Source organism: Eupeodes corollae, chromosome 1 (assembly GCF_945859685.1).
Source record: "Eupeodes corollae chromosome 1, idEupCoro1.1, whole genome shotgun sequence".
Taxonomy (NCBI): Eukaryota; Metazoa; Arthropoda; class Insecta; order Diptera; family Syrphidae; genus Eupeodes; species Eupeodes corollae.
Window position 1 is genome coordinate 160,336,442 of NC_079147.1, and position 12,049 is coordinate 160,348,490.

General features: G+C 35.5%; 1 protein-coding gene across 5 annotated transcripts in view; it reads right to left on the minus strand.

Moving 5' to 3' along the window:
• Window positions 1-12,049, minus strand: part of LOC129940673 (trithorax group protein osa) — a 128,611-nt gene that overhangs the window by 13,615 nt on the left and 102,947 nt on the right. The window contains exons 5-12 of one of the 5 annotated variants that reach the window (XM_056049077.1): window positions 10,310-10,463; window positions 9,850-10,224; window positions 9,067-9,738; window positions 8,831-8,994; window positions 8,504-8,749; window positions 2,767-2,983; window positions 2,364-2,537; window positions 1,500-1,625 (exon numbers count right to left, since the gene is read on the minus strand). In XM_056049077.1, coding sequence (XP_055905052.1) covers window positions 1,500-1,625; window positions 2,364-2,537; window positions 2,767-2,983; window positions 8,504-8,749; window positions 8,831-8,994; window positions 9,067-9,738; window positions 9,850-10,224; window positions 10,310-10,463 — 2,128 coding nt within the window. Of the gene's footprint in view, window positions 1-1,499; window positions 1,626-2,363; window positions 2,538-2,766; window positions 2,984-8,503; window positions 8,753-8,830; window positions 8,995-9,066; window positions 9,739-9,849; window positions 10,225-10,309; window positions 10,464-12,049 lie in introns of all 5 variants that reach the window. The other 4 variants (XM_056049078.1, XM_056049076.1, XM_056049079.1 and 1 more) reach the window with 4 other exon arrangements.

Sequence of the window (12,049 nt, forward strand, 5' to 3'; positions counted from 1 at the left end):
AAACGATGGAGTGCCCCACATTGTTGTTGGTCAAGATGAGGCGTTGAGTCTTATAGCTGTACTCGCTGCCACTTGTTTACTGAAGATGTCGAGGGGTGTCAGATAGAGGAGAGTATCTAACGCTGATGAGGGTGTGGTTCTCACTGCCCCGCTTATGCAGACAAGCAGTGCGTTGGACTCTGCTGAGCTGGTGGAGTATGTGACTTTCTCTAATGCAGTCCACCATACTACAACTCCGTACATAAGTATTGGTTCGATGACCGATGTGTATAGCCAATAGGTTATGCAAGGTTGAAAACCAAATTTGCTTCTTATGGCTTCCTTGCAAGTGGAAAGATCTACTGTAGCTTTCTTAACTCTTCCCTAAATATTAGGTTTCCAATTTAATTTTTTGTCTAATATCAGACCAAGATATTTGGCTTCATTGGTAAAAATTAGTGGTACACCTTTTATTGAAGGAGGTACAATTACTGGGATCTTGTATTTCCGTGTAAAAAGGACGACGTCTGTTTTTTGAGGATTGATACTAAGTCCGCAGTGATCAGCCCATCTAGAGAGCATATTGAGTGCGTTTCGGAGTCAATCAGAAAACATCAATATTATTATTATTATTTTTGTCCCTAAATCTGTTTCAAAAACATTCTTATTGTTTCTTTTTAATGTTGCGGCCCTAACAAATTTAGACCCTGCTGTTTTAGACCGTGTTAGCCATTGAGTTGCACCTGCATTAATATATCCTGCCCGGAAAGTCTTCGAATCCACACCCACAGGACAACGCAGTAGAGGAAGACCACGGATCAGGTGACGCGCACAAGTGCAAAGTGACCTCACCCAACTTGGACCGCGAAACTGGAGACACCTAGCTAGGGACCAAGGTAGATGCAGAAGTTTGTTGGGTGAGGCCCTAGTTTACACAGGACTAATTTTTGTATTCAAAAGGCGACCTTATTTCACCACAATAAAAAAACAAAACTCGATATTGAATATGAGTCTTGCATTTTTCATTTGATACTTTCAGAAAATCTAACATCACCGTTAATTGTTTAGATTTTTGAAAAAAACCCTTACTCTTTATTAAATGTCAAAAATTAAACCAAAAATAAAATTACTTTCAATTATTATAGGTAAACAAAAAAAAGTAATCATAGTAAAAACGATAATAATTATAAAATTAATAAACACATGCAAACAAATATGTAATTGTTTTTAAGATATAGACATTTTTAGAAGAAAAATAATGATTTGCAAATTATAAACAAAATCGAAATTTATAGAAAGAAGCTTTGCACATTATTAACCAATATTACAATAAATAAAGTAGGTACATAAATATTTGATTTTTGTTTTGATGTGTTGCAAATATATATAAAATGGATTTGTTCAATATTTAAAAAAAAAAATAAAATATTTTCGTATGTAGAAGAAGAGAGAAAGAAGAAGAATCTCATTTTTTTTTTTTAAACAAACAAACCAAAAAATAAAAGTGAATTAATTAATACCTTGCGATCTAGACACCGGAGGATATGTACTACCCTGTTGATAAGGGGCACGAGGCTGTGCACCTACCGGGTCATCAAAAGGATTGCTGACACTAATATTATCACCAGCTGTTGCTTGAGTATTTCCTATTTATTACAATTGTAACGTACAAACACACGAATTTTTGGTTTATTAACTTAAATAGAAAGTATGGAAAAAGGAAAACTTAAAGAACAAAAGTATTTGCAATTCAAATTACAAAAGAAAACTAAAAACGTTAACTTAAACTATTTATAAACTAACTAAAAAGAAGAAGAAAACAATTCGACTTGTTTTTTTTTTTGAATTTTGTTTAATTTTTGATTTAAAAAGAATTTATAGTATATTATAGCAAAAAAGTAAATTAATTTGAATTCTTATTTTATACCAGTGACTAGCTTTTAGATTATTTTAAAATTTTTATTTTTAATCACGTTTTAAAAAGTGAAGGAAGTAGGTGAAGTAAGAAACTAAAAAGTCAACATAAAAGCCAAAAACTATAATGTTAATGAATTTCCAACAAACACAAAACAGTGTCCATTCCTTTTTTTAGATAAAAAGGACAAACAACGATAAACAAAACAAAAACAGAGGAAAGAATAATAGGCAAATGAGGCGAAGATTTGATTAGTTTAGATGGAATTAAAACTTTTTACACGTTCATATAAAAACTAATGAATATGATTTGTAATAACAAGTTGAAAATATGTAAGTATTTATATACAACAAAATAAACTTTGTTACAATACAAGAAAATAATAATAATAATAATATGATTTGTTTTATAAAGTTAATTTTTTTTTAAAATGAAATTAATGAGAGTTGAATGAAAAGCGTTTAGTCACCTGCATGAGGGGTTTGTGCGTTAGTTTGTGACGGTGGCCTTTGGATTTGAGCACCTGCATTGTAATCGGGCTGCGCTCCAGAAGGATAACCGCTCGGATAACCCGGATAACTATCAATAGTTGTGTTCGCCGCCACCGGTGCCGGGAACGAGTCCTGGGAATTCGATGAGCCAGCTGTTGCAGAACCAGTTGTTCGTAATTTAAAATGTATGAATGAAAAATGAGAGATTTATGTCGAAAAGAAGAGGAAGAAAAGGTAGAAAAGAGAAAGGGGCGGCGTGTCGTGAGGGAGAGAGAGAGAGAAATAATGAAAAAATATTTTAATGTTTCATCGTCAATCAGCTTAGTTTAAAGTTTTTATTTTTATTGTAACTTCTTTTAAATTTTTGATTTACACACTAACCTGGTGATGGAACTGATGCAGCTTTGGCAGATTTCTTTTTGGAGCCAGCCTCGACTTGTTGTATTATTGGCAATGGATCAATATCACCGCGATCGAAATGACACTCGAAAGCCAGTAGATTTTTGGTGTAGTGTTTCCGCAGGGTATATGCTGCGCTACTACTCGCTCCTATGCCCAGAAGTCCAGCAATATCTTTCCATGTTTTACTTTTGGTAACCTACATTTTTTTTGTTTTTTTTTTTTAGATTTATGATAAAAGAAAAAAATCATTGTTAGAAAAATACTAATTTCGAAAAATAATTGTATCAGACAACAAAAGCAAGCAATGCTGAGCAATAATCGATAGAAACTAAATTATAAATTGACAAACAAATACAATTTAAGTTTGATAACAGCACAAATGGGACATTAAACAAAAATATTCTTATATATTCTATAAATGACACATATGTATGTAAGGTATAAACAATCAATAATAATAATTGTTCCACGCAACTACTAAATACGGGTTTTTGGATGGGATCACTACGGGGTGATAATAAATCGAAATGAAGTAAAAATTTTGAATGTTCTTAATGTAATGCAAATTTTGTACGTATAATTTATTTTTAGTTTCCTAGAAATGTGGATTGCAAAGAAAGGAAACTAGTTTTATGAATGTAACAATGAATTGTATATATTTTGTTACAACAAATGAATAAATATGGTAAATAAAAATGTTTTAAATGTTTACAGTCATAACCATTTCCTTTGACCTATCATTTATCATCATAAGAATTTCTAAATAATTTACAAGATTTCGTATTGCTTTCATTTTAAGAGAAGTGAAAACTCTTGAAACATTAATCCTGTTTGATTGAAATTTAAAGGCCGAAATTGGTAAAACAGAATTACTTAAAGTGGTTATTTCATAAAATTGTTTGATTTCATTATTGAAAGTGATAGGAAATCATTTTGCGCTCCTTTATAATTCATTTTGGAGAATATTTTTTTGACAGGATCTCATAATGCCGGGTGGAAGAATTTTAAATGCGGAACAAAGGTCAAAAATCACTGCATGTAAAGATTTTGGCCTTTAATATCGAGAAATCGCTAGAGAAATAGTATTATTCATAACCTTTTCCAAGATAAACTTTTAATAGCTTGCACACCAAATTATGATTACATAATTTGAAGTAGTGTCCTGCAGATCTCGGCTCCTCCTGGTTATTGGTTTTAAGATAAACCACATTGCCAGAAAAATAAGTTCCACAGCTTACAACTTTAACTTTGTGCGCCTCCAGGGACGCCTGTTAGCGTTGTACCGGATTGCGTTTCCTGAGCGTAGACGGACCCATTGGGGCAACTATCGGTTTTGTTTTAGCTTTTTAGCTAGTTTTTGTTTAATACGAAACGATTTGTGGGCAGCCATTTCGTACGCTCTTGGCAAAGATTGGAAAGTTAGGTGAAAGTTATGGAAAAATTTCCAACCTCGAGCAAAATAAAAAGCTTACAACACGTCAAGTTCGAATGATATCGCGTAAAGCTCCACAATTTAATCAGACTTACCCTGAATTCCATCGTAATCGGAAATTTTTACAAATCCCGAAAAACTGTATCATGAAATCCGTTCGTATATAAAATTGTATGAGATTTTTCACTACGAACGGATTCCATGATACAGTTTTTCGAGAATCGTAAAAATTTCCGATTACGATGGAATTCATGATAGGGCTGAATGCCAAATTGGACTTGAATGTTGGAACCCGACGCTTTAGACATATTTTAAAAGACAACTTCAACCTTGTTTAAAAAATAAAACCCAAGAAACCAACTTTAGATGCATCCCATAAGGCAGCCTGCTGCCTCATATAAGCTGGAGTGAAGAGTGAATAAAGTTCTATTAAGTAATGAACAAAAATTCAATTTGGGTGGTCCAGATGGATTTCAGTCATATTGTCATGACAAACGTCTTCAAACAGAGGTGAGAGTGAGTCGCAGCTTCGGTGGCGGCATCTTTTTCTTCAAATGGAAAGACTGAAATTGCATTGGTATCTGGAAGGATGAATTTAGAAATGTATGCGGAGTTGTTAGAAGATATAGCAAAACGGTTGAGAGAGTTATGTGGAACTGGCTTCATATTCATAGACGTCTCTTGAAGGATGAGAGACTGGTTTGAGGAGAAACAAATAACATTTCTCGATTTGCTGTCTCCAAATCACGATTTAAATCCTATAGAGAATCTCTAGGGAATACTATGATTATATTCAACCGTATTGTGAGTTTCACGTGAACAAGATTCCACCCGAAAAAATCCCTCTTTTTTATTCGCCTACAATGAGTTTCGGGCGAAAAAAAAATCATGTTCGAAAGATTTCCCTTCTTGGGAGCAGTCAATTCGGGCGGAATGAAATGTCATTTGGGGATAAAATTTCCATTTAGTTTTTAGAGGTGAACAGAGGAACAACAAAGTTTAGAATGTAAGTTATTTATATTAATTGTAGTTGCGAAAAAAAAATCAAAATAACTTTTGTTTGTATCTATATGTAAGGATCAAATCAATAAATGCAAATCAAAGCGATATGCTGCTAAACAAGATGCAGGAAAATCCTGAAATCGCAAGAGGAGGTGGACCTAATAGGACAGTAAAATTCTCTCCTGCTGAAGAAGCCATCTTCCAGTTTGTTTCTTTCTTCAAAATCGTTTGGGTTAAATCCACCCAAAAAGAGGAGTTTCGAAAATATGGAAAATGAAATTCAAATTGAAGATTTTTTGGACGAATTTGGAAATGATGAACAACATAACCAACAAAGTGCTGATATTATAACCTATTCACTTTCTGATCCTATTAAAGTCGTACCTGCAACTATTCTTGCTTCAACCAGTCAAACCACCAAGAAAAAAATAATGTTTGCAAAATGAGTACCCAAGAAGTTGTTATGGAGGAACTTCAAACGCATAAACTTTGTGACAAAGTGGGTGAAGCAATATCCATCATGAAAGATCAGAGATGAGGAAATTTATTGAAATTTATTGACTTACTGTGCTGTCAGTTCTGATTCGAAGTGAAATTCTATTCGGGCGAAATTCGGAATAGCTTTTAAAGTTCCGGGAGAACAAAAATATTTCGGGTGAAGGATTTTCCGGGCGAAACTCACAATAAAGCTGATTATATTTATGCCAACAATAGTGACAATTTAACAACGTTCAAGAGCTTCGAGAAGCAATAATTAAACAATGGGCCCCAATTACAACCGCGGAACTGGAAAAGCTTGTGGAATCCATGCTAAGATGAATGGTATCGTCGTACAAGCAAGTAGTGGCTCTACAAAATAATTCTTTTTAAATTAACGGATAGCCTTTAAATTGATTTGATGGAATATCAATTTTATATGTGGCTAATCTTCGGATTTTGTGTCTTAGTTGAATTTAGATAAGTGAAGCCATTTATAATTGGGTATAGCACAGAGAGAGGTTGAATTGGCTTTACTGACTTCTTATTTGTATGCACTGTTTTCCATTCAAAGTTGTTACTGTTTAGAACCGGGAACTGAGTCAGAATTAGTTGGATTTGGTGGTTCAGAAATAAAGTGAGATGGGGCAGATGATACTTTTGATGGGTTTTTAAAATTTTCCACTACCTTTTGGGAATCGTGATGGTGACTCACGTAGGGGAAAGGGGATTCAGTTTATTTCTCAATGATTTTAGATTTTTTTGCACTTTTTCGTTTAGGAGAGTTAATGGTAACAACCGATTTGAGATCACTTAAATCATTTTTTATCTCACTCAAACTTAGAGAGAGCTCATGAAAATTAAGACAAAAGATGGAAAGGTTAATGTTCACACAAGAGTTACATTTCCAGAATATATTTGGATTAATTAATGATTTAAAGTTATCATCCGATAATTGAAAACAATTTTTATGAAAATGAAGACCGCAGTAAAAAACCATTCTCGACGGATTCAGAATTTTGGGAACGTTTAATGGGTAGATTGCAATTCGCACAAATTTTAGATATTTTAGGAAATAATCTAAAACCGACTCAGAGAGAAGTTAGTCGAAGACTGAAATTTGTATTTTTATAAACAAATATCAATAAAATAATATATCAATAATCTAGGAAGTATAAAAGCGTATACAATGTGAACCACTTCAAAATAGCGGCATCATTTAAAAAGCTTTATAACAAGTTAGGTTTACTGTTCTTGAAATTGAAATAAAACCTTATATTCGCCATGTAAGTTTTGAAATGATTTAATAACGCTTTAAGGGGGTCATCCCATGTGTAAAGATACAGCAGGTCCATGGAAAAATATGGGGTAAAGTATATTGCATAAATCGGTATACAGTTAGTTGAAATGGCTAGCTACTTATCAGTTATCATCTTTAATGAAGGTTTTGAAGGTAATTTGAAAGTAATGTCGGTTATGGAATGCCCTATAGGCCGCAAAGCCCATACTTATGATGAGAAACGTGATGAAAAGCGAATCTCACGTTCTGAGCGGCACGTAAGTGATGCCGTTAAAAAAAGCCAGAATTGATTCAAGAGCTGAACAATCTGCTTTGAAGGAGTTTCAAGAAGAAGACGAAGGAATACTCTATGGACCAGGCATCGCCGATTGAAAGGTAAGTTGATATTTTCATAGTTAAGAGGACTTGAAGCTTTAAACGAGTTTTTCTCAAAATTGTTTTTTCAAACTTTCCTCCATCGTATCTTAAAAACAGCTTGACCGAATGACTTGAAATTTGATGGGTTGGATTCAGCACATGTAAACGCATGGATTGAACTATCGACAACCAAAAATGTCGATTTTTTATAGCAAAAAACAAAACGCAAAATTCGCGACAAAAGTCCAATTGTTGGTATATTTATTTGATGATAGTTCATTCCATACATTTAGACTCACAGATGAAAACTCCGTTTAATTTTTTTGTTTTGGATAAGAAAATCAGCTGGAATAGTGAAGGAAGTGCGAGCCCATATTTTCGAGGTGGAGTTGTTCACACCGGTGTACTCGTAACTCATGTTCTTTACAATTATTTTTAATTCAAATTCGATATTTATACTGTCGAACTATGTTAATAAATGATAATAAACTTAATAAAGTTGTATCTATTTACTGGTCGTAAAAAAAAATCCTAAAAATTGTTTAAAATGCAGGCTGTCATATGGGATGACACCCTTAAAGAGCCCTGAGTGGACTTAAAGTCACGCTGTAGTAAAAACAGACATTTTTGTATGTGTCGAAATACGAACAAATATTCCATCAATAATCAATCACGATCATTTTCTGTCTCTTGTAAAATAAGTCAATACATTGACAGTTTGTAAATCCGTACGAATTTTTTAACTTATGAAGAAGGTTTACGAATGAGTCTCTAAGTCATTAAAAAAAAAACCTACTACCCCCAAAAACTTACTCAAAACATATTAAAATACAAACTTAAACATTAAGCACCCAAATATCAATATTTTTGCATCACAATAAGAACAAATTAAATTAGAATTTAAAATTATTGAAAAAAAAAATCTTTAAACAAAAGAAGACAAATTCAGCCAAAAAGTTAAAATGACATGCTTTTAAAAAAAATTGAGATTAAAAATGATTTAGTAATGATTTTTAAAATTGAATTTAGCTGATTTTTGAAAGGTTGTTTTATTGTTGGTGGTGTTTTCTTTTTTCTTTTTTTTTAAATTTTGTTTGATTTGGCTAGTTTGATTCTAAAAAAGTTAGTAAAAGGAATTACTACGGCACCTTGCATACCTCGACGAATCCTCCTCGTTCTTTTACATAAATATATAACCTATATAAATCTAAGGGCTGCTTTGAAATGGTCGGGCATGCCGTTATTGGTGTTCGTCTTTCCTCCATAAAGCTAAGCAATTTATCCAGCCAGCCTCGACGATCTGGATTGTCGTCCATGTCGTAGAGCTTGCATAAACTATCGGATTTCTTTGTCGATGTCCGGTAAGTTTCTTGAGGAACGTGGCTATTGAAAACCTGCTATATAAAAATAACATTGAGAATACAATTTTGATTTTAATTTACATTAAGAATATAAAGAAATCTAAAAAAACTAACCGGACTAGCTGGTGTTCGTGACCAATTTGGTGGTGAATTCATTTCAAAATCCTCATTGTGAGGATGTCCACCGGGCGATGTGCTTGGTGGCGCTAAATGACTTTGGCTGTATGGATCATTTTTCCGTGATTTCGGTGTTGTACATTGGGGATCTTCTCCAGATGCTTGAACAAAAAAGATAAAGAATTTAAATTCATATTCAAGAATTTAAAGTATGTAATATTTATTATAGTTACCTGCTGAAGCATTTGACAGTGTACTTTGTTGGCTGGCTTCATCCAATGGGGTACCATCGGGACCTGTTGTAACAACAGAAGTCACTGGATGCGTGCTGGCCGCCGCCGCCGAGCCTGACGAAGTTATGCCATTGTCCTGGGAAATAACACCATGATCGGGTGTTGAAGTTCCATCGGTGGGTATCTGTGCCGATGGAGGGCCACCCTGTTGCAGGCCTGATGTTGGTGGGCCCATATTCGTTGGACCGTGTGGTGGACCCATGTGATGGGGTGGGCCCATTGGCAAATGCATACTTCCCGCCGGGCCATTGCCGTAACCTTGTGGCGGAGTTGGACTAGATCCTCCCACGTAGCTGCCCTTATGTTGGAGGTGCTGCTTCAGGTAGTTGAGAGGTCGTGGAGAGCCAACGACGTTCGCTTGTGGAGGTGGTGGTGGCGTTCCCTTGCCTTGCACATGATTGCCCATCATTCCTGCATGACTCTGTGGTGACGGTGGCACCCAATTCTGCTGATATGGCGGGAATTGTGAGTGCTGACTGCCACTGTGATTGGGCAAAGGTCGTCCTGGATATTGATTTGGTCCAGGTGGCATTGTGTTGGCAGATGACGCTTGATTTGTGGATGGTGTTGGTGCATAGCTGCTGGGATATTGAGGACGAGGCGGGTAGTTTCCTGAAAAAAAACATATTTTCAAATGATTATAATATTGAATTTTAAAAATTTATATCGTAAAATAACAGTTACACAAAAATTATCAATTTAATGATGTTATTAGAAAATTACCTTGGGAATATTGTTGCGGTTGTGGCGGCGGTGGATATGGAGGCATATTTTGTGGAGCTGAGCCGGGGCTTTGCCCTGAACCTGGTCCCATTTTATAGCCATGCATATGAGAAAGTGGTGGAGGTTGTGTTTGATAGCTACCTTGTCCTGACATACTGTTCACAGATTGATTTGGTGGCGTTTGTTGCTGTGACGCCGGTGATTGTTGAGAATTACCTGACGACACTGAAGGCATCCCCGGTGGCTGAGATTGCTGTTGAACGCCGGCAATAGATACATTGCTACCATGGGACATATGACTTGCGGTTGTGGGTGGCATTTGCTGTCCCGACTGAGATTGATTACTCGATGGTCGCGATATAGGCAAATTTTGCACTGATATAAAAGAAAAATATTGTGAATTATTTCAAATTTTTCATTTCTAATAAAAATATTTCTTATTTTTTTCGCGTTTTCTTACCTACAGCAGGAGACATTGATCTTGAACCTGATGAACCAGTTGGCGAGGGGGTAGGTCGCATCACTTGTTGGGGTGTTGGTGTACCTGGGGGTCCCGAACCCAAACCACTGACGCCACCACTTGAACTATCGTTGCTATTTTGACCAATAAGTTCCTGAAATTGAAAAAAAAAACAATAAGAAATTATTTAATGTATACGAAAACAAATTTTTTTACAACTACATAGTATTGAAAAAATTTAAAGACAACAACAAAAATCAAACGATTTATTTGTAAAAATTTCCAGATTCCAGAACAGCACACGCAAGGGGATTATACCTTATTATGCAGAGACACAATGTGAAGCACTAGAAAAGAGAGAAAGAGGGTTTAAAACGAGATTTCGGTGCACATTGGCTTTGAATTCCTGAATATTGTAATGACTGGGAAAGACAGGGTGTGGTAAGGCATTCCAGATTCCCGTAGTACGGCTAAAGAATGAATCTTTGTGTTTGACAGTAAGGCCGAAGTTGGAATCGAGCAGTCCTAGAAGCGCGAGTACAAGTATAGAACTGTTTAAGGAGAAGAATGTAACAAGCTATTTCTCTAGAGCATAAACCGCTAAAATAACGGTACAAAAGGGTGAGACAAGAAACTTTTTGACGATGTTCAAGAGACGTAATGGAACCAACGATGATATTATCACCCACCAAGCAATTTAAATGCTCTACGTTCGTTCAATACTGTCCAAGAGGCTTATGTAAGTTGGAGGAGCACCAGACCAGGGATGGGAGTCATACTCAAGCTTTTGACGTATACAAGGCATGTAGATAACAGCAAGATCGGAAGGGGAGAAAAATGTATTTCATCGCCTTAGGAAACCCAAACACCTTGCGGAATTTTAGACGAAAGCGCGTATGGGATTGTTCCATAAAAGGTGGTTGGTGACACTCATACCGATAACATCGAGACGTTTAGTCTCATTGATGCCATCCATGGATAATGGCAGGGGATGATATCTGGCTTAAACGATACAAGCCCTCATTGGGTTTTTTAAGCATTAAATTTGATGCGGGAAGTGAGTAGAAGTTGCAGACGGATCTTTCATAAAAATGAAGAAGAATGTTGGAGATAGAACAGAGCTTTGGGGCACACCAGCGTTACTTTATTTATTTACTTATTAAAAATTGCCATCAACTTGACATTTGATTTTAAGTTTGCGAATATGTCCTAAATTTATTTAGATGTTATAAACTGATTGTGGTCTTTATTTCAACAACCTTATAGGTACTTATCAGTGTTTTTTTTGGATCAGGAAATTCCAGAGTCGATCAAATATTCACATTACGGCAGATCATGGAAAAAACCCAAGAACATCAAATCGATACAAATGTATTTCAAATAACTATATGACAGCTTCTAAATTGAGAAGCTGTATAGTCATCTGTAGTTTTGGCATGAAACAACTTAACAGAACCTTTCGATGACAAAATAAGGCTATTGACAAGGTTATGCCGTCATGCGATAAAATCGTCCTTGAAAGAATAGTGCAGAGCTCCCATGTCAACACTAGAGGCGCTGTCCAATTACTAGCATATGCTGATGACATTGACATAATCGGAAAAACTCAGCGTGATGTGAATATGGCCGGAAAGTATTCGAATCCACGCCCACAGGACAGAGCGGAAAGTGACCTTATCCAACCTGGAGTCCGTAACTGGGCACATGTTGCTAGGAAACGAGTTAGATGAACAAGTTTTT